The sequence below is a fragment of the Pithys albifrons genome, chromosome 12 (genome assembly GCF_047495875.1).
Source record: "Pithys albifrons albifrons isolate INPA30051 chromosome 12, PitAlb_v1, whole genome shotgun sequence".
Lineage (NCBI taxonomy): Eukaryota > Metazoa > Chordata > Aves > Passeriformes > Thamnophilidae > Pithys > Pithys albifrons.
In genome coordinates, this window is record NC_092469.1 from 15,627,216 (window position 1) to 15,654,608 (window position 27,393).

A 27,393-nucleotide genomic window follows, 5' to 3' on the forward strand; every position below is an offset into this window, starting at 1 on the left:
TCCTTGCTCAGCCTGTCCTAGTAGGGCACAGGGAATGGCTCATGCTGCCAGCCTTCTGCAGGTCACTCCCCACTGAATACTCCTCCTCACATGATTCTTTTAAAACTTTTATTCAACAATATAGAATTCTTTTAATTATAGTATAGAACTATCCATCATGATACTACACCTCCTGTGACCCCTATGTCCTGGAAGAGGCAGGCACTAGCTGGCTAACTGTGGTCCATCAGAGGTTCGGGAGGCAACAGCCAGAACAGAGGAAGGAACAACTAACCAACATTTGCTTTGCACACCCTTCACATTTCCATGCTTTCTGGGTCAGGAAGAGCTCAACAAGGAACCAGAGGCAGGAGAGCCTTTAACACTTGGAGGGAAGGGCTGCGGTCACAGCGAGGCGAGTGCTGTCCGGCCAGGCGTGCTGCCCGCTCTGAGCCCTGCCCGCGCCGCGCAGTCTGCCCGCCGTCACTCTACATGCGCCAACAGGACGTTTGATTTGGTTCTCATTCTGCTTATGGAAAATTGGGAGCAACAGCATCGGACCTGAGGAGAGACCGGAGGAGGGAAGTGAGCAACACAGAGCACTGCCAGCTCAACACAGAGCTCCTCCAGCACCAGGTGACAAGGAGATGGTCGGGTGCACTGCCCCATGTCCTGCCACCCTGCTCCCAGCCAGGCCTGGTCACACCCTCCATGGCCCTCTGGATGTGGGGACAGCAGGGGAACCTCAGCCTGCTTGGAAGGGGCAAGAAGGGAAGGCAGGGCCAAGCAAGCCAATGGAGAGATGCAGTCCAGCAAAGCAGAACTTTCATGGACAGCCAGACACAAGTTTGAACTTTTTTCTCCCCACACTTGGGTTTTAAGTTTCTCTCCACTGTCGTAAACACCTCCTTGTAGTCCCACTAAAGACTCCCACCATGCCACACCACATTCAAAACAGGCAAAGGTGGCAAAGTTGCTTACTGCATCCATCTCCTACTGTATCCCTCAGTGGCTGCCATGGCTCTGGTCTGGAGCCTTTTCTCCTACAAGGCATTCAGCCAAACCTGTGCTCTACCTCTGCTAGAGAACTGGGGTCAGGCCAGCTGAAAGGCCAGGAATGAAGATGCAAATTCCTCAGCCCTCTTACTTCCTAATGACAAGACACTCTTCCCCAGTTCCCAGCTGTCTCTACAAGCCAGAGGACACTTTGCTAAGTTCCAGAGGAGAGAAGGGTTTTCTGTTCCAAGTGCTGGAAGGGCCATTGGCTGCAGAGACAAACTGGTGTGAGCTGCAGTCAAGCATCCACACTGCCCTGGGATCAGAGGCTCCATACCCTCCTCACTCCCAGGCTACTCTTACTCAGTTGTTGTTTCCCTCCAGGATGAATCTGTCACTGCTTATCCTATCCTAGAGCTGGAGTAGGGATGTGGCGAGATAAGGGGCAGGTTGGTCCAGCCTCTCTGCTTACTGCAACCAGGGAAAGCCATTTCACTTGCTGGAAGAGCAACTCTCTTCCTCTGCTTGAGGGCACCAGGAAAGAATTTCTGACTCAGGTTTACAGAAACGATACTTCCCAAAGCACCACCTTGAAACTCCACCATCAGGTTTGGACACTGTCAAGCCCTCATATACAGCGACCAACATTTTCCACCTAGGAAAATTCCCACACTCAACTCATTCTTCTCCACACCTCTTCAGCCTTGTCCCTCTAGAAGCTGGGAATGCCAACACACAAGAGCTGGAAAACAGGCAAGCTTCTCCCATAGCAACTTGAACAGGCCATGAGAAACATTCACTCCTGACACTTCTCAGTGGAACAATTCAATACATGCTTAAAATCAGTTCAAAACTCAATATTAAAACCCCAAATCAGCCCTGCTGGCATTAGCATAGCATAAGAACACAAGAGACACCTCTGCCCCTCAGGCCAGGCAGCCCAGAGGTTGGGCAGATGGAAGAGAGAGCTGGGAACACTCACCAACACCTTCAGTGGCTTCTGCAGGAGTGCAAATGTCAGCAAGGTCCTGCAGCACAGCAGCACAGCAGAGGCTGCTCCTCAGCCCTGACACCCATAACTGTGCTCATACACTGCTCAACTCCCAGGGTAGAAGGAAACAGAAACTACTCCCTGCTCAGCACATCTTTAGAAAAAGCCACCCACCCAGGCTGAAAGCAGATATGTAGGGGGTATACATATGGAGACACCCTGAACTTCCAGCCATGCACTGGTGACCTGGTCTGACCTGCCAGCTAAAAGATGGACTGAGGCTGGACCCTCAGGCTCTGGCTGTTTGAGTCCAAGAGCCAACAACCAAAATCGCACACTTCCTCTGAGGCCCTGTGAGAGTGCAGACAATCTGCCACAGTGAAACTCAGGTCTGACAGCATGTAAAAACTGCAACCAAAGACTGAGACATTGCAAAAAACTCGGACAAGAGGGTCTGAAGAACCAACCTGCCCTCCTGGAGGCGACAAGGCCTTCAGCTCTCAGGCCTTCTCGCTATCCCATAGATTTGAGACGGCAGACATTCAGACGTATAGATATTTATTGGTTTCAGTGAATTATACAAATGGATTGACCTGCTGTCGATGCCAATAGAACTTTATTGGAATATGGAATGTAAACAGATGTTTCAAATAGAAACATTGCAACCTTATAAAAAAATTAACTATTTAAACAATGCCGCAGAAGGAAATTCTGTGTTTAGGTGCTGGTGGGAAAACACTATCTCCAGCGTCTAGGTTTGAGTGTCACCAGAACCACTTGATGAAGTTACACACAGAACAGAGGAGGCAACTGTGAATTGTGGGGCTATAAAGCCATTGAGGGATCTGATGAAAGAACCCATAAGACAAACCCCCCACCCCCCAACAGGATCGGCACCCCAGAATTCAACAAATGGCTGACTTTGTTAAAACACTGTGTGGGATCCCAAGTCCTGGATCAGTAGCTGCACAGCCCCCGCCCCGACACTGTTTGTTGATCCTTCCCCCTCCCTGGTCTCCTCTCCACTCCTTCATCCTGCAGTGCTGGATTGAACCGCTCCAGAGCTATGCTCTGGCACAAGTCTGTGTCTGGCACGAATTCTCATGGGAGCCACGTCATGAGGTACGTGGTTGCACACCTATCACAAGAAATCTTGCAACACTGACTTTCCTGAGCTTGGTGGGAAAGTCTGGATAGTCCCTCCCCTCTCCTGCCACAAGAGCAGCCCTCACATTCACGAGTTTCCAAAGCAGGTCTATTGAGTTTCTTTTCAGAGCGAGCCTTTGTCAAACACACTGGAGGGGGGGGATTTCCTCTCCCCAGCAACTTGGATCAGTGCCTTTGTTTTAATGCTCCAAACTAATCCTGAGATGCTGCTGGGTTTGTGGGTTGTTTTTTGTCGAACTCCTCCCGCCCTCCCCCCAACCACCCTGGCATTCACAATTGAAACTGGAATTCAAGGGCCAAATTCAAGCCCAGAGTGAGCAGTAAGGATTTAGACCTCAAAACAGAGTTGCACCTGCTGACCCCCAGCCTGAATTTGGTTCATTCAGAATCTACAAGTCAGAAAGGCAAGTTTAGAAAGAGGCATGCTAAGGGCTGATGGTGGAACAACCAATTTGTCCCCACCAGCATGGTGGGGAAGGCTGGACTGAGAAGGAAGAGAAGGATCCAGAGATGTGAACCAGAATCAGTTGTGTGGAGCCCTGGGGATATCACTACATGTTTAGCTCTTGCAAGACCATTTGCCCAGGGCTTTGGTACCACAGGGTTAGAGTTACATTAACCACAACCACCAGAGAGGAACTGAGGTTTATGACCCCCCCGAAGGTTAGATTTCTGCCGAGTATAAAGGGGAGGGGAAGGAGGGGGGGGTCCTTGGTTCTTTTCCCTTCACTGTGTGACTGAAGGTTTTGCTTTTATTTGTAAACATCTTGAATTACCCGTCGTTTTCCAGTCCTCATCGCGCTGTTGTCATGCCACTGGAGAGCACAGCGTTTTCTGAGCTGGGCTGGGACTGCTCCTTCACCACTGGATCTGCAGGAGACAGACCAGGCAGGAAGAGGAAACAGTATTTAATAAAGCGGAAGCTCCACCCAGGCAAATCCTTCGAGAGAAGCTGCCCTCAAAACCCACAGAGCTGCTAACTCTTTCACAGAGCAGGGAGCTAAAATTTGCCCCCACAACTCCATCCCAGCTGGCCTGAGCTACTCCACAAACTCACAGAAATAGGGGTGCTCCATTGCCTCCTTGGCAGTCAGCCTCTGTTGATGGTCATATCGCAGGAGCTTGTCCAAGAGGTCAAGGACTTCAGGACTGACCAGGTGTCTGTTCTCACTGTGGATGAAGTTCTCCCAGCGCTTCCGGGAATGCCTGCAAAGCGACCAGCTGTCACCAGCACTGCAGTACACAGAGGTCCCAGGGGAATCACCTGCCACAATCCACTTCTGAGAAGAGATGGCTGTGATGACCACTGCCTACAGCTCTTGCTCACACAAGCTACTGCTCAGTGAACACCTTCCAAAGATGGGAAACCCTTTTCTTTACATACATGATTGTATGGATGTCCTGTGCCTGGGAAAGGCATGATCCCTTTTGTCTCCAGGGACTAGACATGTGGCAGTAGGCAGGGTGACACCCTTTGGACCAGAATTGCTCTGACTTGCCAGCCAGCTTTACAGCAGCTGTCCCCACTGTTCCATTCATCTTTTGTCCTTTTCAGGAATCTTAGCTGAGAGACTGAGCAACTCAGCCCATGCTCAAGTCCAGTGTCTACGTCTCCACTTTGAGGATGTGACCAAGGAGGGAGAAGAAATAGGGGATGGATCATGGGAGAGGCGAAAGGAAAGAACCTGCAGGGACCTCCTGAGATGACATGAACAGTCAGATGTGAGGCATGCAAGCAGCACTGTGACCCAGGAGATCCATCAGGCCTTTGCTGAGGGTGCTTCAAGGGCACAGACATCAGTTTATCTCCCTCTCTGTGTTACAAGGAAAAAGGGCAGCATTTCAATTCTCCACTTACTGGCCCAGGATGTCATTGAAGTGTGGGTCCAGTTCTATGTGGTACTTCTTGAGATACCCATACAGCTCATCTGTGCCCAGGACCTTCGCAATGCGAACCAGCTGGAACAAAAGGCATATTCAGAGAACAGAAGAGCAGCCCACCACTCTTTTACAGAGGCAGAGCTGACCAAATCTAAGAGCTCTCCTTCTGGAAACCTCCCATATGGAAGGAATATCTCCCCTGAAACTTGTTCTTGCAACACGTGCAGGAAACAAATTTCCTACACAAGGCAGAGAAGCAAAATCCCAGATGGTTTAACCAACAGATAAGAACATCCCCCCAGCCTGGTGATCTGACCCCCACAACGTCTCCACTATACACACACAGAGATGAGCTGGGGACAAACTTTTCACAACATAAGCCAGGTAGCAATGTCTTTACTTGGTCATAATTGTCCTGGCCGTGGAAGAAGGGCTCCTTTCGGAAGATCATGCTTGCCAGCATACAGCCTAAACTCCACATGTCTAAGCTGTAGTCATACATCTAAAGGAAAAAGGAGAAGCTGTCAGAAAAGGCACACTCACCACAGCCTGGTTGCCCAACTGCACAGGCAGCCTCAGACTTTGCACTTCACAGCCAGACTCTCTCCAACCCAGGCAATGCCCTGACAGGCAAAACCAGACAACCCAAAGGTGGCTAAAGTGCAGCCACAAGTGATACCACTGGGTAGCAAGGAGGAGACAGACTCTTACTTGGTAGTCCACAAGGAGCTCTGGTCCTTTGAAGTACCTAGAGGCCACACGGACATTGTATTCCTGAGCGGGATGGTAGAATTCGGCCAGACCCCAGTCTATGAGCCGCAGCTGAACACACAATAAAGAGGTACAGAGTCAGGAGCCAGTCAGGTGAAGCCATGTTGTCCAAACCTCTCAATCCCTTGATGCAAGTGTGAAGACTGCAGTGGGAGGCCCTCTGATGACAGGATATGCTCTCAGCAGGGCTCTGTTCAGGCTCTTCCCTTTCCCCTAACACCAGCTGGTGGGGCAAAGCCCAGCTTAGAGAGCTCCTCTGTCCAAATACAGTGTTACTGCTGGGCAACTGGCTTCTTACCAGCGCCTTTAGCCACGGCAGACAGATCCTTGCATTCTAGGGAACAGGCAAAAGTTTTATCCCACTGTTTAGAGGGGCTGGGCTGAAGGCAGTGTTGATTTTACCTAGGGGTTGAGAGCAGAAAATGGGGTAGGAGGAAGGTTCACCACATTCTGCAAGGCAGACCATCACGTCTGCAGTCACAGGGATTACCTGCAATGTTACTGAAGGACAGTGGGTCCAGTAAGAGATTCCCCTCCTTATAAACCTTGCCTTGCCTGTACAACCTTTGCTGATTGGCAGGGAAGGACCTGTGGACTAGCAATTAGTTCCCTGCTACAGATTCCAGGTTCCTGGGGCAGGTACACACAGCACCCGCCGGGGTATGTGCACCAGGATGGGAAAAGTCCCTGTGCTGCCCATTTCCATGGAAGTGATCTGGGTACAAAGATTTCCTGTGACCTAACTAGTACATCCCAGCTGTAAGGAAGCTATGGACTCCCACTGTGGTGCTCCCCAGTGAGACTTTAGCCATCTCCTGAAGCTGTCACAGGTGGAGGGGAGCAAGTAAAGAAAGGTTAAAGGGGAATGTGCAGATGCCCAGGCTATGGGTACAGAGACAGCAGAGTTTCAAGTTTCCCTGCAAAAACCTTGCTTATAAGCCCTGGTGTCACAGTACCTTTTTCTGTTGGTGGTCTATCATGACGTTGTGGGGTTTGACATCCCTGTGCATGATTCCCATGCTGTGACAGTAATCCAGGGCCTGGCAGACACACACACACATTAGACATGGCTGTAACCACAGGCACAGCATTAGCAACATAACAGACTGTTCTCAGCCAGGAGCAAGAGCTCACGAGGAAGTGCTGTAACCCTGGCACAAGAAACTGGCATTTTCAGCTCTTATGCTGCACGTGGATGAAGTGGCAAGCTGGCAACTTGTGGATCTTGTGTCCTACTGCAGACGCAGGTCCTGGAACTGTGTTCCCTTCACAGTCACTGAAGAACACAATGCAGAGATGTATCCCACATGGTGACAGTGCTTCAACCTGGGTAGCTCTATGCTTCCTAGGTCATGGTCTCTTCCCCAGAAGGGGGAGATTCTTACATGCATACAGTTTTATGGCTTTCCAGTGCAGCTTTTCACTTGGGTCCCAAAAAAACCATTTAAGCCAGAAAGTCAACTCTGTCCTGCTGATTTAAGCCAAACCTGCACTTACAAAAGGCAAGAGATAGCACATGAGGGACAGCAAAGCTGCTTCAAGCTTGAAGGCAGGAGCACACATAAGCTCTCCAGCTCCATGACCTTGCACCACTTGCCCCAGCCAAACGCAGCTGTTCCCTTGAGCAGGAGGGTGAGAATGTTGTTTTCTCATCTCCAAGGGGAGGGAGATTCATCCATCAACAACTATCAGATGCTATGAGATCTCCAGCAGCATGGAAAGAGGGTACAGCCTGCAATCATCCAATATCCAAGACATCAGTGCCAGGGAAGTAACGCTGTCCTTGGGCCCCTGCCACAGCAGGAAGCAAGGAGGCAACACCTTCCATCACAGCAGGGGCTGAGAGAATACCCCTGCAATGACACGTGGCCTTGCAACCCACAAGAGTCACAGCACTGTGGTCCTGGGACCTCCAGTAGAGGAGATCTACAGCAGGTTACAGAAACTGCTTCCAGGGATGAAGCTGTTCTAGCATCTTGTGTTGCTGAAGCTGGATCACCTAAATTTCCGCATCCCTCCCACTCTACTCCTGGGCTGCCTTAGGCTCCCTCCAACCTCCAGTAAGAAGATCCTTCCCATGCAGACAGGTGAGCAAGCTTGGGGGTGCAGAGAACAAAGCCTCCCCCAAGCCTGCTAGGTCTGTTTCAGGAGGTCTCCTGCAGTCACCAAGTCCTGGAGCACAGAGCTTTCCCTAGCCTGTTCCTCTTATTTTCAGAAGCAGGGGAAGTGCAAAGTCTATATTCCAGATATCCCAAGGACCTGTTAAGACCTGGCACAGCCAGGCTGCTGCTCCAGCAGGTCAGCACAGAGCTACCTTGGATCAGCTGAACGTGCAAGTTCTCCCTCATGTCCTGCTGCCTCTCATGTCCTGCAGTTGGAGACCTCCGAGAAGCTGTGCAGCACATCTCACAGACCTGCCATATGGCTCCATGAGCATTTCCATGGGGAAGCACAAGCTAGGCTAGTTAAGAGGAGATACTTAGGGTGCTCATCACCTTTCATCAGAGGGGCAGGGAAAGCTTTGGCTGGGAGGTCTCAAAGGAAAATACCAGTGTTATCTCAACAGATAAGAGCTGGCATAACCAGAAACTTTGTTCCCCAAGACCATATTCCCAGAGTTCTGTGACCACAGGGCACTGCGCTAGCCAGCTTATTCTTGATGTGCCCTAGATCGCCCACCCAGAGAAACAGGGGTCCAAGGCCAAGTATGCAGAAGTCACCTTCTGGAGCTGCAATTGAATAGTGCAGCAGAAGAAAGCCTGGAGCTGGCAATCCCTCTCTCCAGTCTCCCTAGAATCCCAGCTCTCTGGCCCTGCAATTGCCTCTTGGTGCTTGTCCTGGGACTGGCTGGGAGGGAGCTGATTTTCCTCACAGCAGCTCAATGCTCCTAGAGACACAGGAAGGCTAAGCACAGCCCTACCTGGTGACTAACAGTCACAAATGCTTCTCGGGAAAGGACAGATCCCAGAGATTCAGAGGCCTTTTGGAGGTGACCAAAGGTCCCCAGATTGGCTGCAATACCTCACAGCAACAAGCCAGGTAACCAGATCTCTTCCCAAGCCTTCCCAGGTTATGAGACATGGATTCTGCACTGAACACAAGAGAAGTAACCACTCAGTAGCCCTGCCCCATGAGCCCTGCTACTGCCACTCTAATTCCTGGTCTCCCCATCCAGACTGCCATATGCAATGCCACTCACCTTCAGCAGCTCATACATATAAAACCGAATATCAAAGTCTGTCAGGATCTGGTACAGTTGCTGAAACAGATTTAGGGAGGGAGGAAAAAAAAACAAAGAAAAAATTATTCCAGATTTGGATTAGTTTTGTTTCCTGCACCCCATCTGCCTCCAGTCATTGACCCCGTTCCAGATCCCTGTGATTGCTACCATTCCTGAGGGCTGTCCTGGTCTCAGACCTGCTGGGGCTACACACTGTGAAAGCAAGAAAGGATGCAAGAATTCCCATGAAATGCTACTGGGATAATTCAGACTTGTCACAACAGGAAATGGGCAGGCTATCTGTTAAGGGGAACAGAGCAAAAGCCCTGCAGAGCATGCTGGAGTTGGCACAGGTGACTGCAACTCTCTACTGTCAAGTCACTGTGATGAATTTGCATGTCAACATTGACAACAGCATTCAGAGCAGGCAGGCTGGGAACACATGGGCAAGGTGTCCAGGTGCTCAAGCTGTGGCAGGGAGAGAAAAAAATTTAACTAAAGGAGCACAGGGTCGGGAAGTACAAAGGGGAGAGAGTCTGAGAGCCACAGAGGCTCACCTCTGTCCCAGGGTAAAGGTTAATGCAACTCAAGAGCACAGAAATGCTTGTAGGAACCAAGGAGAGCACAGCTCAGAGTTACAGGGAAGTGATTGTTGCCAGCACGTGTTCACCACTCTCCTCTCCTCGGTGTCCTTCTGCAGCTACTCATGCAGAAGTGACAGAGATTCAGGGTGCACTTTAACCTGCACTGTGCCACCAGTACCAGCACTGGAGAACTCATCATCCTGCTGCTCCCATGCCAGGTCACAGCTGGCCCCAAATTTGCCTCCTGCTCCATATCTGTCATTGGCAGTGGTGTCAGCCCAACCCTGCTGGGCTGTGCTCTCATTCAGGGAAAGTAAGGCGAGATGCCAGGGCAGGGCAAGGAAGGACACTTACAGGGCAGCAGTGGGACCAGACCTCTCTGCCCTTTCTTACAAACAAGGATCATCTCACAGCTCAGACAAATCACCGATTGCATCAGCACTGGAGCCAGCTGCCCATCATGGGCACTACTTGGCAGCTTCAGGAAAAATCCCAGAGCAAGGGATTGAAATTCACATTCCAAGAGAGCAGCTCTAGCCCTGGATCCCCTCCAGGCCCATGCTGAGATCCTCAGGTTCCTGCCTTACTCAGAGCCATTTCCAAAAAGACATTCCCCCCTGCCTCCCCCCCCGCTCCCCCAATACTGCTCTTGGAAATCATTTGACAACATACAAGTGTCACTTACACACACAGAGCTTTAACAGCCTCCAGGACACAACTGCATTGTATTCTCATGAGCTGGGATGATCCTAATGCTTTGGAGCAACCCACTGAAGCAGACAAGTGAGCAGAGAGCAAAAAAGACATAGCCACAAGCTACAGCAGGGATAGATTTCCTGACTTGTGCACAACTCTGATGCAGGATGCAGGGCCAGCAGAGGACAGCTGAGTCCTTCCAGAAGTCTGTTTAAATGGCTTGCTAGGTAATAAACACTATGAGAAATGTGTGTAAAACATGTTCTTCTGGCATCCACTACCCTGTTCAACTTCATCTGGCAACATCAATGCACCAGGGGAAGGAGGAGGGCAGGAGAGGCAGTGGCAGAACAAGGCTAGACTTCATTTTCCCCATTCCCTGGCTCCTTTGCCTCTTGCTACTTGTAAGTAGGGAGGGAAAGGAAGGGAGGTCACCAAAGTCTTTCTTCTCAGACTCACAATGCTATCGCTTCTCTAACCCATGGCCTTCAGCATTGGACCATGATATGCCCATACACCACTGGGCAAACAGCTTTCAACAGATTTCCCTGGAAGAGCTGCCTGTGAAACCCAGCTCCTCTGACTCTCCCACTGTGCCAAGGCCAACAGTGTGGCTATCAGTGCCCAGACTCTGCTTGCCGCAGGGAACAGTTCCTGCAGGACCACGCTAAGTCTTGCTGCAGGCAGCCTGTAAACGCCAAAGGCTTTGAAGGACAGAGCCAAGGTTTTCACTGCAAGTGGGTCCTGCACAGCAGCTGCCTCCAAATCCCTTTTGCTCAGCCTAGCAGAGGGCAGCAGACACCTCCTTTGCAGATGTGCCCCATGCTCTGCTCTTATGGCTGTGCCTTTGGAGTAGAACTGTAAGAAACATACTGTGGGGATCACTCAGACTCAGCTCAAATCTGCTCAGCTAGTTGCCAGCACTCTGGATCCCAAGAGGCCTCGGAGGCCTAGGTTGGTGTCCTTTCTCCATGCAGAGCACAAAGGAAAGGCCAAACCCACCCACAGGCAGCCTCTACCCCTCTCCAGCTTTTGGTGATACTTTGGCACACATCAGATGACCAATCATAAACTAATCCCATTAGTGCCTGAGGAGACAGAGACACGCTTCCCCTGCTGTCGGGCTGACAGGAGCTAAATGCTTATTCCTCTCCCTTGAGTGAACAACACAGCTGGCTATGTGCAGGAAGCAGCATCTGCAAAGCAACAGGGTGGCTGTGAGGAGAGACACTGCTTTGGGGTGCAGGGCAGGCAGCAGGAAAAGAAAAGGAAACAGTTCCCAAAGCATTCCAGCCTTGGTGGCCATACAAGGGAGGAGAATCTTTTATACTTCTGCATCACTTCTGCAGGGCAACAATCATTTTTCAAAGAAACCTTGCATGCACAAAGATAGAACACACACACACACACACACATTTCCCTCACAGCAATTTGGCTTGAAAATTCACCAAAGTGCAGGTGAAATGGAAGACTTGAGTCAAAAGCCCACTGAACCCACAACTCCAACAGGCCGAACATCCTGAAGCAATGCTCATCTTACTTGCCCATCTCCTCTTTTTGAGCTGCAAACCTTCTAACATGTTTTAAGAATGAAACAGCAAACCCAACCCATAACTGCTGCTTGAGACCTGGCTCTGCCTCCTTCTTTCCTGAGGGATTTGCCTTTCTGGGGCAATGAAAAGGACAGTAGCAAGTATGTTCACAAAATACATGACAGCTGACAGTGGCTGAATTACAGGCATCTCATTTCTAGTTTGAAACCAATTAGCAAAAGACGTAATTTCACTGATGCTTCCTCAATTGACCACGTGGCTCTTCAGTGCAGTTTTCATTTAAGGCAGATGACTGTGGGGATCTTTGGTGCTCACAGATGAGAGGTAAGGCAGCAAGTCTGAAGGGAACCACTAGCCCTGTAACACAAGCTGCCCTCCTTATGCAGCAGAACACGCACTTAGTCTGGTTCCAACTCATCCTCCCTGAGAGTACAGTGCCATCACTTCCAGAAAGGACCCAGACAGGTAATTTAAGAAAATGTAATCTGCTCTGAGTCACCTAAGTCTCCTGTTTAAACCACCATTTAAAAATAGGCAAGTAATGTGGAATACAAGCTCGTGGTTCTGATCGGGAATTGTCCCTAGGCATGGTTTAGGCCCCACAGAACTGCAGTTCCTGCCTGTGCACAGACAGCTGAGGAAATCCAGTAGCCATTCTCATGGGTGCACTGACATGAGCATTCTGCCATTTGAACGGGAAAAAGGGTCAAAGTATTAACTTTCAGCAAAAAATAATGCTGAAGGAAAGAAACTGCCAGAAGGGAGACAACTTGAGCAAACATCCAAGCTTGTGAGCAACTACTGCCAACAGGACAGAGAAAAACACAATCCTGTGAAGTAGTCTGCAACTCCCCACTGCACACAAGCTGCCCTGGGAACCCCCTCACACATCCTGAAGGTGATTTGCCACCAAGATGCTGGTTGTCACTATTGCTGAATTCAGATGTGAACACTGAGATGGGCAGATCAAAACAGAGACACCTTGTCACCTGGATTAGCTCACATGGCATTTAACTCCAGCAGAATTTAGCTGCCCTGGGAGATCAGGACTATGGAGCAGAGGGGACAATGATCGGGTGCTTTCCAGCTGCTTCATGTATAGAGGTACAGGGCAAGCAGAGACCTCCAACATAGGTGCTCTCATCTACACTTTGCACTTTCTGGCTTGGCATTTCAGAGCAAGGGAAGAGACAGCTTGGGAGCCTCTGTACAGAAGAAGGCACCCACAGGTACCCTTCAGTAACAGCAGCTCTATAATCTGTCAGTGAGCTTCAGCCCCAGGAACCTCCCCAAACAGCCAGAGAGCTCATGGGAGTGTAGCTCAACCAACCCACACACCCCAGACACAGTTGGGGAAATTCAGGTTACAAATAAGCTCTGAACATGAGCAGGCATACCGCATACCCTGGGGACACACTTGCATTCCCAAGACGAGTTATTCCTGCCTTGTACCAATCAGCATCAAAAGCATCAATACCTTCTGTCTTAGACTTGCACAACTGTGAATTTGGAGTTCCCTGAGGAGCCAGGCATTCTCCCAGGAGCCTAGAAAAGGTCTGCTGCAATTCATATAGTTGTTTCCAATGCAACAGCCAGAGCTGAGCACTGCTACTTCTGCTGCGCCAGCCCAGAGCTCCTTACTGGCTGCAGCAGTGCCTGCTCTGACTCTCCATGTGGCCGGGACGGCTGATGGATCATGGGATATGAGCCCTTCATTTTTCAGTTAAGAGTCCCTGTTGGCCACCAGCCTCGAGTTACTACTTAACACTGCACTTCACAAACATATTTCAGTTACTGGGTGCTATCTTTGATGACATTTTTTTCCTCTGAGGACATGACAAGACTGGTGTAATCACATTTTGACTAGGAGACACACAAAGCAATCCTCAGCAAGTTGTGCCATTGCCTCAGCAACCTTTTATCTCAGCCATGTATTAAAAATAAAAATTAATTAATTAATTAATTTAGAAAGTCTCTAAATGGGAAGTTAAAAACTTCCAGAATCAGCCTTACAAAGAGGCTATGGGTCACGAGGAGAAGCACAGGGGTACATTCCTAACACACATGTGCCACTGGAACAGCCCAGCTGATGTCAACGAAGCCCAGGCAAACCAAACCTGCTTTAATTAGCCCTGAAAGGTCACCACACGGCACTTCTCTCATGGCTGTTTACTTGATGGAGGCAACACTCATCTCCCTGCCCAGAGCTGTCAGGGTAGACGTTATTGCAAGTTACTATTATTCCGGCTGCTGCAGTAAGTCTGTAGATGAGATTAAATGGCACTAAGACTTCCACTGCAGCATGGCTGCAACTCTGGCTATGCACACACATCCCATCCAGCAGCATCCAGCTGGCCAGACGCACTCCAGAGGGACAGCAACAATGTGTGTTGCCCTGCACACAGATGGTCTGTGAGCCAGCTGCCTCCTTTCCACCACCACCAGCCCAGGGTTCTTCTCTGGGTGTTTGGTGCATCTGCTTCCTGCAAGGCCTGTAAATACATAACACTTCAGCACAGCCAGGAAGAAAAAAACATTGTTCCATAACACAGAATGAAAGAGATCCCTGAACAGTGCAGGAGGGATGACGGCTGGCTTTCTAATGGCTCAATTAATTCTTCACCACTGACTTAGTGACTTAGGGTAAAGACTCACATGGGGGAAGCAAAGATGCCATTAAAATAGGTGTGGCTGCTAATTATAGATCTCTTTTGTCTATCAGCCTGTTGCTTGGAGCCAGAAACATCTGAGTAGCAGGGGCGGTTGTAGCTGCACTCAAGAGGACCCTTGTTTCGGGAATGGGTAACACCCCTTGGAGCTTCCCAGAAATCAGAAGAGCCAGGGAATATCCTGCAGACTCAGGCAAGCAAGAGCTCTTAAGATATATTTGAGAATGCTCAGTCCCCTCCTACAAGGCCCATCGGCAGTTGGGGACTTGTTCTCCAGTCTGCCACCCCACAGTCCCCAGGTCTGAAGGATTCCAGAACAAATTAGGGTCATCTCCTCCATCAGCTGCAGTGCTGTAAACAGAGCACCACAGCACAGGGATTAACTTGGGCTGAATATACAGCACAGTGATGATTACTAAATTGAGAGGGGAGTAAGAATATCTAACCAGCTGAATTTACTCCTCAGAGCTGGGAGAAGACTCAGCACACAAACTTTTTATTCCTTTTCATCTAGAGCCCACTAACAGGTTTGTGAATTACATGGAGAAAGGAAAGTGAGATAAGTGAAAACTCCAAACTATCCCCACAGCTCTTGAGGATTATCTGACAATCACAGCACTCTTAACAGAAATGGGAAGTCTTCCTCCTCCACACTCAAACAAACTCACCTTAAAATCTGTGTTATTGATGTACTCAAACACCAGAGCAGGGGTCTTTGACTGCAAGAGAGAGAGAGAGAGAGTCATGGTTTAAAACACCAGCTTGACCTTTCTTTTGCTCCAAGGGCCCTTAAAAAGCCATTGCTTCCTGCCCAACCCTCACTAGGGAAAGCAGGGCAGTAGGGAGAGAATAGGGACAGAAGCACAGCCCTGCTCCTGCACAAGGTGGAGGCAGCTCTGCTTATACCCCACATGCCACGCACCAACCATTTTGGCCAGGGCTGCTCCTCCCCACACCAAGGGGCAGAGACAGCGCTCGGCAAGGCAAAATGTGTCACCAGGAGCTAAGCCCTCATGGCCTTACAGGAGGAAGGTCAGTCAGGACTGTCAATGCTACAGCAGCATCATTTCCTGTCATGGCTGCCAGCAGACTGGGAGTCAAGGACCTGAGCCAGCTGCTGGTCAGAGAAAACTTCCTGGGAATGGGGCAACTGTGGCAATGCAGACCAATGACATGATCTCTGATCACAACCAGAAGGATCAAAGTGCTTAATATCCAGTTGCCCTGGCTGGTACTTAGGCTCCAGATGCCAGATGAAAGTTAGAAGTCTACAGGCTCTGCTTTCTTATAGGGCTTCAAAGCCTTTCACCCATCACAGAAGACACAGAAGGAGTGTTAAAGAGTTTGGGAAATATGGAAAGGAACAGCAGTCCATCAAAACTGGCATGCAGTGCCTGCCCCATGCTTGCAGACAGCAGGGAGGCAATCCCACCACACACACCATGACACACAGACACCTACCACTGGATCCTTGACAGTGTCAATCAGATTAATGATGTTGGTGCCACCACGTAGATTCTCCAGAATCTTAACCTCACGTTTTATCTTCTTTTTCTTCACTGGCTTAAATAGACAAAAGAAATTAGAAGTGAGAGTCCTTTAAGAAATGACCACTGATTTCTGCCACCAATTTTGGCTGGAACACATCATCTCCCCTCCTCTCTCTGCTCCCACCCCGACAAATGAAAATTTTTAGTTTCAAAAAGGAGACAGACACCTTGCATGAACTAGGATTCCCCCTCCCATCCATGAAACCTTTCCACTCATCAGGGGAAAAATCAAACTACTCCAGACAAACATGACTGTGACTCCAGTAGTTAAAAGCGCCTTGGACTGCTATGTGGTAACTTCAGCACACTGATTCTATGTTGTGCATTTAGATCCACAGGACAAACACGGTGGACCTATCTCTGCTTTTGTTTACCAGCACAAACCAGTTTTTTACTCCTTTATCCCAACCTGTTTCCCAGTGAGTACTTCAATCCCATGAAATGATGACCTGAGACTCTCCAACACCAAGATTTCTAGTAAGCTCAGACACTGCTATGTCTGTCGCTTACAATTGCCCTGAGAGCACAGCCCCAACTGCACCACATGCCACTGCACCCATACACTGTGATTGTTTTTAAAACCTACAGACACGTTAAACAGTTTTGACTCCTCATCCAATCTGTGGAGTCTCAGGAACTTTCTTTGCAAAGTAAGCTTTTCCCTGGACATCACTCTGCAGAGAGTGACAAAGAACAGCTGCTCCCAAGGCAGGGGCTCAGAGCTTGGGTTGGATTTTACACTCTGCTGATCCAGTGGTTCATTTTAATGCAAATAATTGTTTCTGTAACTCATCTACTCCCAGGACAACTCTAGCTGTGTGCCTGCTGGAAAAGAAAGGCAGCTTAAAGTAGATAAGAGGTGAGACTTTTTTAATGAGCCTTGGCTAGTGACCAGTGTGGGCAGCACTGGCTGTGAAGCACCAAGTCTAGCAGTCCTTCACTGCAGAGCTAAAACATCCCCTCCTGCCCCACAGTAGCACTGAAAAGAGCTGCAGAGACATCTTGCAGGGACTGGTAAGGCCTCTGCCTTGTCTCTGAGGTTTGCTGATGAAAACACTCCTCTCCAGACATTTAGCTTTTTGAAACAGTCATCTGGTGTATGAAGAGGGGTGTAATGGAGAATGGCAAAGATATGAGGCACCAAAGTAATACACATTAGCAGGTGTCTATGTCAAGGACAAGGAGCCACAGGAGCTCAACAGCTCACGCTCACCACCTCGTCTCTGCCACAGCCTCTCACTTCAGAGTGCCTATGGAGCAACTCACACTCCTCACACAGGCAAATCCAAGGCAATCCTGGTTTCAGAGCCCTCACAGAAATGTACGAGCAGACAGGAGAAGGAACAGAAGGTTTTATATAGTGGGAAAATATGGCATTTATATAAGTGATAAAATATGCTGTCTTCCAAGGCTCTTCAGGTGGCTGAAACCTTCAGATTTGAATCCTGCCCTTCTCTTGCAAGTTAAAAAGGCAGGAACTACACTTTCAAGCCAAAAGATGAGAATCTCAGCCGGAAGCAAAGTGCCAAAAATAACACCGATGCCGGTACAGGGAGCATCACCACTTCATAAAGACACTGTGGAAAATGGCAGCAAGGCCTCTGCAGCTGTCAGCCAGAGCTGGAGTGACGTGAGGCAGGGCTTGCTGGGGAGAGGGCAACCAACAGCCCTGGGGCAGTACCCAGACATAGCTGGAGCTGGTGGGAGGTTGGACAGACAAAGAGAATCAGTCAGAGCAGGGGGACATAAACCAGCAGAAGTGAGGGCTATATTTTTGAACTCGAGAGGAAGATACTTCATTAGGGACTAATTTCATTTGTCAGCATAGGGATGGACACCGCCCTTGCATCGCCCACATGAACAGATCTTACCAGAAGGCCAAGACGGAATTAGAGGATGTAATTTGGTTACTCTGCTTGTCCAGTGAGGCAAATGCACACACCAGCTGTTTTCCAAGGAACTTCAAAGAGGAAGCTGAGGCACTGCCATCCCAAAGGCACTGACTGAATGGCTTGGCTATTGACAGACATGCATCACAGCCTCTCTGCTGCAACACTTGCACCTCATCAGGAGCTGAAACAGTGCCTGAACACAGCCAAGAGGACCCAAAGCCCACTCTGAAATACATTTTCCTTTGTACTGTAGTTATTTCAAGAGCCTTTTGCATTGGTTAGGTAGGGAAGGATATCCCTTTGAGAATTCCCTTTCTCCTTCCATAGTAACCACCACTTCCACTGGGGCAGAAGTTGTTACCTTTCAGTCACTGCCATGTTTCCAACTTTTTCAGGATGGGAAAATGATGCTCTACATAATCTCTATCAGAAATCTACCCCCACCCACCACACACTTATTAAAAAACATAAGCAGACAAAATTAGTGATATTTGGAAAAAAGAAAAGACAGTTGCCTTTTTTTTAATGAATTGCCAACAGCAGCATCTCTGATATCACTGAGGGAAGACACTCCAGCAAACAAGGTCTCAGCAAGCGGGAGAGTTAAAAGCTGCTTGCTGTTTGTTTTTCTTGCTAAGCTGCAGCAGTGCAGAGCTCAGGCCAGGTTGTCCACATGGCCACGCCACCTCCACTTCAGCTGTGAACTGGGACCAGGGCTCTGCAAGCCTCAGGGCTGTAAGCAGTGCACTGTCAGAGTGCTCTCCCCATGTGGAGCCAGCACTCAGAACGGGGTTTTCCACAACTAGGTAAAGGGGGATGAGGGAAGGAGAAATGCCAGAGGCTGAAGCAATGTCATTTTAGAGGAAAAGCTATTGGCTAGGAGTGTCCTCAGAGTGATGAAGGGGAAAGGAGTATTTACCCATTTCAGAATGGCAGGAGAAAACAGGTGAAAAAACTGCTGGCCTCCACCACACTGTGCAGAGCTTTCCCTGTGCCTCACACCATTGCTCCAGCCACAACTGCAAACGCCATCTGCTAGCCAAGGGGGGCTCACTTTATGCCCAGTAACCAATTGCAAGTCCAAGTAACGGATTCCAAGCCCAAGGTCTTTGATCTGACAAGTCAAACACCTCAGTGGAAACCACTCCAGCACACGGCCAGCACTGCAAACCAGAGAAACTTTGTTGACTTCGCTTCTGTCCCAGACCCCAGTACTGCTGAAAGCACAGGCAGCAACAGCATATCAGCCACGCACCAGGATTAAGTCTGGGTTGCTACAACTGACTCTCGCAGTCACCCGATCTGTCTCTCCAAGGATGTTGACTCCAAACACACATGGATTAAATGTGAACTGAAGCTATTATGGCCTCCAACCATCTGCCTCTCCCAGCAGGGACAGTTTCTAAAACACCAGGTCTTGCAGCCAGGGTATTTTTAACCATACTCATTTATGGCTATTTTATTAAACCAGGCCATGAACAGCAGCATTTCAGGTTATGTTTCCTACACAGGACAAGCCTTCTGCCCTGGGAGAAGGATTTCCAGCAGACAAAGGGAGCATGAATCTTAACAAAATTAAATGCTCCTAAGTTTGATCTGTGTTTGCAAGGTAATGTTTTATACAGGTGCAGACTCCACCTCCCATCTGTTCCCACGCCAGAGGCATTTCAAAGCTTTCCCCCATGATGGGATTCTCCAGTAACCAATATGAGTCAAACCCTTTCCCTCTGAAATGGGCTCCAATATCATCTCTCTGCTCTATGCAAACACCTATTTCCATGAAATCTGTAGAAACTTGACAGCTCGGAGACTTCTGTCGCATTTGGTTGAAATTGGCCAACCAGTGCAAAAACTACTGGGGGGAGGAGAGGGAGAAAGGCTGACAGACAACAGGATTGCATAAGGCTTGTTTCCATAGGAAACCAGGCTAAAAGACATGTCTCAGTTTAACTGTGTCTACACTGGGAGGGGTTTAATTACTTCTACTGCAGTAGTACCCTTAGAACAACATTACTGTCTAGCACAAGCCAGTTTTCCAGATTCCCAGGAAATTGCTCCTTCCTCAGGCAAACTGGAAGTGAGGTGGCTGAAGATGGTGGAGACAAAGCCTGCAGCTCACAGCTGTCCACTACAGAGTGCCCACAGAAGAGGGACAAGGTGACCTCCAGCCACAAGAGGATGACCTATGCTGCACTGAGCAGCTCTGACTCGACAGTCCCCAGCCACCTACCCTTTGCTGCAGGTTTCCCACCCTGTCAGCCAAATGGATCCCATAAGGATGTTTCAATCCACCCGAACGTCAGGCAGAAGAGGCAGAGACAGCAATGTAACGCCGTCCCTCTGCAGAGGTGAGAAATGGCACAGCACAAGCTTTGCAGTGAGGAAGATGCAGAAGAAAACACCTCTGTGACCAAGAGAACAAGTCCTGGGTCATTTTCCACAAGATCATGTAAACTTGTAAGCAGGGAAGGAGTCCAGCTGCAGCAAACACCAGCTGGGAGAATTAATATTGTTTGCTAAAATAAACCTTTAAATACAAGGCTGCAACATCACTTCCTGTCTTGAACAAATAAATGGTTGCCTGGTTAATCATCCTTTTTGCTTGGTTTCTAAAGCAAAGGGAATACACTCTTCTGTCAAGTGCTTGAACTCAAGCAAAGAGAGAAATCAGATTTATTATCCAAAGTTCTCTGTGCATTTTCTCACTGTGAAAGAAATGCAGTGACCAGGAAGGCATGTGAAATGCAAGGTAAGTGCAAAGCATCAAAATTGTTTTACATTAGCCCAAGGCAGGCAGCCTGGCAGCGCACACACTGCCAGCTGAGGAGCACACATGCTGCTTTGAAGGAGTCCCACAAGGTGCTGGGTTTTGCCCAGCAGGTGCTCTGAATTGGAACTGGGGTTAGCACAGCAGGGAAGAAGGTTTAGCAGTCAAAAGATATAAATCTATGAATTCCATCACCCCATAAAGAAAAAGATCCATTTTTCGCTCACCAAACCTGAATAGCCTGGAAATACTGTGAACAAGCAGGGAAATCTGAACACACAATGTCCAGGACCAGCAAAAGGCTTGAGCAGCATCCATATGATAGGCTTTAAACATTTAAAAGCTGGCACTAGAAGCAAATTTGTCTCTAGCATCATCAAAAGAATCACAATAATCAGCCTATAAAGTCTGATGCCAATTGCTCAATAGGAAAATTGGCTTCAGAGCAACTCTGCTTATTTTGCCAGACCATCAGCTGGGAAACCAAATAATAGTATTCAACAGAGCTACAAAATCAAGGAGGCCACTTGTGTTAATATTCTGTCAGTTGTTTGCATCTTACCACTTCCATTGTAGGAATTCAAACTTTCATAAGCTGCTCTTAAATTTTAGAACAGAGAGGGGGAAATGTACCCTGAAACTCCTAAAGTATTTCTGCTTTTATAGTTAAATAAAACATACTTAATTTTGGTAGAATATCCCAACACATGTTCTGAGGACAGTTTCATTCTTTCCTTCAGAATGTCTTTCCTTCCAACATGGCACACCCCGTAATAGCCCTCCTGGGTCTTCAGGGCAGCCCAGGATACACCAAGACTTCTGCAGTCAACTAAACAGGAGATGCATGGGGACCAAGCCCTTATGCCCACCATTGCCATTACAGGGGATGGAAATCATTCCTTCAGCCTCTGCCCCAGGCCCCTGTGAACACACACAGTGCTGTATCTCACCCTTCTCCACACAGGAGCTGCAGCTTTGCAGCTCATCAGTTCCTTGGTGCGACACCACCATGAGAGTTACCAGCTGCCCCTCCAGACACTTGGTACAGTCCCAGTTGGTCTCAGCTCAAAAAAAGTTGAACTCCAGCAGTCAACTGTCCCAAGCTCAGTGTGGGCAACTGGTGTTTAAAAGAGAAGAGCTGTGTACCCGGCTCCCTTGCAAAAGGGCTCATTTCAAGACTGCCAGAGGAGGAAGTGGGCCAGGGAGAGCTGATACAGTGCATGCAAATGCAGGAGGAGCAAGAGAGACAGAGCTACCAGGAGCAGTCATTGAACGGCTTTGGTGGAAGGTCATCCATGCAATCAAAAGCTTCAGCCTGAGGGACCAACATCATCCAATCCTATTTCCCTGTGCAATCCCTTCTGCACACCAGCACGGGAGTCATTTCAGCCCCCATCTAGAACATGCTGATATATATGGGCTCCAAACTTAGAGACAGAAGAAAATTTACCAGAGCCACAAATGGTTCTTTAGCTTACTAGAGTGCTAATTTGAGTTCAACACTGGAAGGACCTTCCAGCAGTGCCTGGTATGAGTAGCAGCTCTGGAGGGTTCGCACAGCTCAAATGGGGGAACAGGGCAAAACCAAAGCCAAACAAACAAGCATGCACTTGTGAAACCACGCACATGGTTGAAAGTTCCAGTGCATGGACTCAGCACAGAGGGACAAAAGCCATTAAAGGAGAAAGGGGCTATTTCATCACTGTGGCAGAACATCCATTCCACTAGTCCCTTTCCTAGTAGCTGCATTCTTCCTCTACCTCCACCCGTGTGTTGTGTCTATGCAGGGAGTAACTATACAAGGAGGCAAAACAGCCTCTTTTTCATGAGTTTAATGCTTTGCAGGCAAGTAGAGTGCCCATGGACACACAGGTGCATCAGGAAAGGAGAAGGACTCATGACTCCTGTACACCCCTGCCAACACGGATGTTGTAATCTCCACCCTGAGTGGATGGAAGCAGTACAGGAGACAGGGCTGTGAAGGGCGCGGTGGTAGATTCCACATTCACCAACAGCCCTAACTAAAGGTAACTCTAACAGCACTGTTCTCACTACAAAGTGTCACCCATAACAGTTAAAAGCAATTTGGAAAGTTAACCTTTGGCTTTTAAACTGGCAACAGCTTTCCCAGAAACACTGTTACCCCAGACCAGACGATTCACTGTCAAGGCACACTAGGAGACACTTTGGACCTGCATTAGCAGAAAAACGAAATGAGAAGTTCATCAGAGACAGTACAGACTGACCTCAGCAGCCCATCAAAAACCTGATTCTGTATGGTTAGATATGGAAAAGCAGAGCTGTGCTTTAGATACCTGCACTGGACGTAGACAATACATGACTCACTGGAAACAAGTATGTCTTAAACTTCCTTCGTACATGCTGAGGAATGTCAGACCTCATCCTGGGAGTCAAACCTTAGCATCAAATTCAAGCAAGACACGACAACACGTACAGGACATGTTCACACACTCCCCCTTCCTGGCATGTCCCGCCCAGAAGCAGGCAGGAAGCATGTCCACAGCTGTACTGATGCCAGCCATACCAAAAAGCCCACAAAAGCCTCCAACATCAGTGAGGGACTGTGTGAGCAGAGCTGCTGGCTAACTCCATACCCTACTAACCATGGTGGGGGAAGGAAGGTCAGGACAGTGTGGAGTCCCTCCACTTCAGCCCTATGACTTTTTTTTCTTAAATCTTTGGAACAGGTTGAAAAGTTGCAGTTGCTCTCTGCCTCACTTCTCAGGATAAAAGCCTTTTGGCAGAAGGAGTCTGTGTGGTAAACAAAGCTCCTGCCCCGCTGCTTTGCCTGCACCACTCTACACAGTGCATCCTGATGTCCTCCTGCAGCAGAGTGAAAAAATACTTGCTTGCTTCGATGCCTTTTTAAAAAAGAGCTGAAGAATTTTCCCAGGAGAAGTGATGTTAAGAGCATCCCATTTGTAAAGAAAGGCACTTGACCGAGGAAATGCTCAAGTCATAGTTATCTGCACGATCTTAATTCTGCTCCTCTGCTAACACATGTAATGACCAAAACTAGCAACATCCCATTTTCCTGCAGGATTATGCCTGGTCCTGCACTTGAGGTAGCAGAACTGAAAGGACATGCTAGATACTGGCCAGGGAAATGGGACACTTTGCTTTAGGCAAGCCCAAAAGGCCTAGGGCACTGTGGTACCAATCAGGGCCATCAGCTCTCTGGCCTTGTCCAATGCTAAAGTCTTCATGGGGCACTTAAAAACAAACAAGGCAAATGGCTGCCAGAAGAGAAAGATCATCATTATCACCTTCATGCAGCACTAAACCAGGACCTATGCTCTAGTCTCAGCTTTGTTGAGGCTAAGGGACTTGCCCAAAGTCACACAGGAAATCTCTGTGGCTCAGTTCTGCATCAGACAAAGGGTGATAAAATTTCCTGACCTCTGTGGAGGAGGGTACAAGATGTTCAGGTAGCACAACACCAAAGCAGGGGAAGAAAAGGCAGAGGAAGTACTTGCTCCATGCCAGCTTATGCTCAGTAAGGACAAGCTGCTTCAAAGAGTGAGGCTGGGAAGAGACATCAGTCACTTCCCACGAGGCAGAGATATTAAAACAGTGACTATTGCTAAAATTCACTCTAACACGTAACTTAAATTGTCCTCTCATAAAAACTTCAAGAGAAAGAAGTAACTGTGCTAAAGAGCCACATCCATTCCCCAGCAACAGTATTCCCTTATCCTACCCCTGCAGCCATACAAAATCCTGAAGACTTTTGGTTGCATTTCCCATCCTTTAGGATTTGAATCCCATAGGATTTCTCCCAAATTTGGAGGAACAGAGACACCCAACTTCTTTGCTAAGGCTCCACTGTAGATACATGCAATTACATTTGCAATTAATTTTGAGTCTAGTTACAGGAAACCAGAGGCACTTTCCACAGATCAGAGTGAGGTTATTGCCACACTTCACAGGTTTTCATAACATACACAACGTGGTATTCTGAAACTCACTTTTCACTGACCCACTTTCCACTGAGAAGAAAGTTCATCTTTATTTATCTGGACCTTCTGCTTTTCCTTGCTCACTCACAGGAATGCTGTCTGCATGTTAATGCAAGTGGGGAAAGCCAGGAGAACCAGTGGCAACACCATCCGCTTCAAATCTGGGACAGACCAGACTCCTGCTCGCAGGGCACTAAGGCAACACATTCAGGCCCCAAGGAGAAGGAGCACCCAGCCGCCCTCAGATGACTCTTGCCAGCTGACTCACCGTCCAAAGTTGACAGGCTCCCTAGATGTGACAGAGTTTGGCTGCCACAGGGAGAGGAGCATCGCTCCAGGGGAGGCTCTTTGGGCTGGGAAGAGGAAAGGAGCAAGATTTCTGATGACTTTCCCTGCAGTCTCTTCTCAGCCTCGTGGTGCCTTTCTACGTGGGACAAGGCCGAGGATCTCAATAAACCACAGCAGTCCTGAAGAGGCCATCAAGGGCTCCAGAGCAGCATGAACAAGTGCACGGTTTCCCCAGTCCAGCCACAAACCATCTTGACACAGAAGCCAGCTCTGCACTGGCTACCTCTGACTACTGTCTCACAGCAGACACTCTTGCCTGCACCAACTTTAAAACAGACAAAACCTCAAACCACATAAAGCATCCAAGGAGGGGGAGGTCCAAACAGTATGCCAGAGGAACTCAGCTTGGTGAGAACATGTGAGCCTTCCCAGTCTGCCCTGACGTCAGGCTCAGCCACAGAGGCTCTCCCAAACAGCTCACCTGGCCACCACCTTGCCCACAGCCAAAGCTGGGGTGTGTGTCCCTCCTCCCAGAGGCAGATGGAAGATCATACCTTTCCCAGGAGTGCTGGCTGGACAAACCATGACAAGTTCTCAGGGAAGCTAGGGCAGATTCCAAGGAAGCAAGCACACCGAGTGAGTGGGGTTGTCAGCAGAGACAGCCAGACACACTATCCAAGTGGATCTAGCAAATGCCTTAGGGCTCCAGTCCTGCAGAGACGGGTGTCCCAGGGAGCTGCTTTTCTTAGGGCACGCTAAGCTCAGACCCTCCTGCACGCTGTGGGTGAACATGTGCCCAAATTCTTAGGACACCCATGGTCAGACATCGGCTCCCACGTGCTCCCAGGGAACAAGTGACAAGTGTGGCTGGTCCAACAAGTGACAGCCACAAGTGTCAGCCAAGCCAGAACCAAACACACTTCAACTCTAACCTTTCATTTCTGCCTTAACTCCCCTGCCTACCCGCAGATCAACACAGAGTAGGGTAGTTACCACAACTCGCTGTAAGCCTGTTGCTTCAGTGTCAAACACAGTAAGGCATGCTCTGCACAGGGCTAATCTGTGCACTCTGCCACCCCAAACTACAACCTACTACTGCTGCACAAAGGTCCCCACGGCCTGACCCCACCAGGGTCAATACCCCAGCACACAGGTCACCCAGGCTGCCACATTTTGGATGGCTCCTTGAGTCTCCTCAAGTTTCCGTAGCATTTATGGTCTGATAGTGGCAAACTTCTTTTCTATGTTAGATACTCTAAAGAACTGAATATAAAATTTTGCTTTTTTGACTGCCTAGCGTCCTGCAGCCTGGCTCTGAAAAGGCCACATGCCAGTTGTCTGGAGGTTAACAGAAGGATTCCCCCCTCTGGGCTTCACATTCCTGTTGACATGGCAGTCTCCAGGCTGTTTTAGACAGGCATTGCCAGATCTGATTTGCCAAACACAGGCAGCACATGCAACACTGTTCAAATGTCAGGACTCGCAGCTCTCCCCCTCCAGAGGAGCTCTCAGCCCAAAGTTATGATGGACAAGTTGGGGTGGAGCCATCAAAACACTGCTACAGCACGCAGGACACCAAATCCATTTCCAAACCCACCTTCCTAATGTCCTTAATGAGAAAACACAAGTTTTGGGACAAAAGAGGAGATCTAACAACCCTGTGGCCCTGCCAGTCCAGCTGCTCTCCCCCTCTCTCCCAGCCACAAGTCTGTACACCATCAACGGGACACTCACCTTGAGGATCTTCACGACGACCCTCTCGTTGTTGGTGATGTTGATGGCCTCAAAGACCTCGCTGTACTTCCCTCGGCCGAGCTTTCGAACCAGCTGGTAGTCGTCCTGATTGCTGCGGGCACCAAGAGGAGAGAGGCGGTGGGGGCGTGTGGGTAACTAACAAGGCAGCGGGCAGGGGGAGGGGGTCCTGTCCCAGCCTCCACCGCCCGCAGCCCCCGGGGAACCCCCAGTGCGGGAGTGGGGGATCAGGGAGCCCTCCCGGGGGCTGAGGCCCTCCCGCCGCAGGGCGCGGGGCCGGGGGAGGAAGGGCGGGTCCCGCACGGCGCTTTACCCCCAGCTCGGGACGTGCGCCTCGTAGTCCCAGTACTCGCGGCTCCTCAGGCTGTTCACCTCGGCGTACACCCGCGCCCGGCTGCCGGCGGCCGGGCCGGGCATGGCGGCGCCGGGCGGCGGCTGCAGGAGGAGGAGGAGGAGGGCGCGGGGCCGGCGCGGGAGGCCGGCGAGGCGGGGCGCGGCGCGCAGGAGGGCGGCGGCGGCGGGCGGCGGCAGGGCCAGGCTGGAGCGGGGCCGCGGCGGGGCGGGGCCGGCCCGGGGGCGGCGGGCACGGGGCCCGCTGAGGTGCCGAGGCCCGGGCCCGGTGCCGGCGGCGGCTGCAGGCGGGGCCGCCCCGAGCGC

General features: G+C 49.6%; 1 protein-coding gene across 2 annotated transcripts; it reads right to left on the reverse strand.

The window, feature by feature from the left end:
• Window positions 1–85: 85 nt before the first annotated feature.
• Window positions 86–27,393, reverse strand: CSNK2A2 (casein kinase 2 alpha 2). 2 transcript variants are annotated; one of them, XM_071567195.1, is made up of 12 exons: window positions 27,050–27,393; window positions 26,719–26,830; window positions 15,969–16,070; window positions 15,176–15,226; window positions 8,985–9,044; window positions 6,742–6,825; window positions 5,726–5,836; window positions 5,415–5,516; window positions 4,992–5,092; window positions 4,191–4,339; window positions 3,910–4,003; window positions 86–540 (listed from the first exon to the last, which is right to left on the reverse strand). In XM_071567195.1, the coding sequence occupies exons 1-11, from the start codon at window positions 27,151–27,153 to the stop codon at window positions 3,927–3,929; spliced, it is 1,053 nt and encodes a 350-aa protein (XP_071423296.1). In that variant the 5' UTR covers window positions 27,154–27,393; the 3' UTR covers window positions 86–540; window positions 3,910–3,926. The 2 variants fall into 2 exon arrangements, with proteins under 2 accessions (XP_071423296.1, XP_071423295.1); XM_071567194.1 differs by lacking the exon at window positions 86–540 and having other exon boundaries at window positions 2,508–4,003.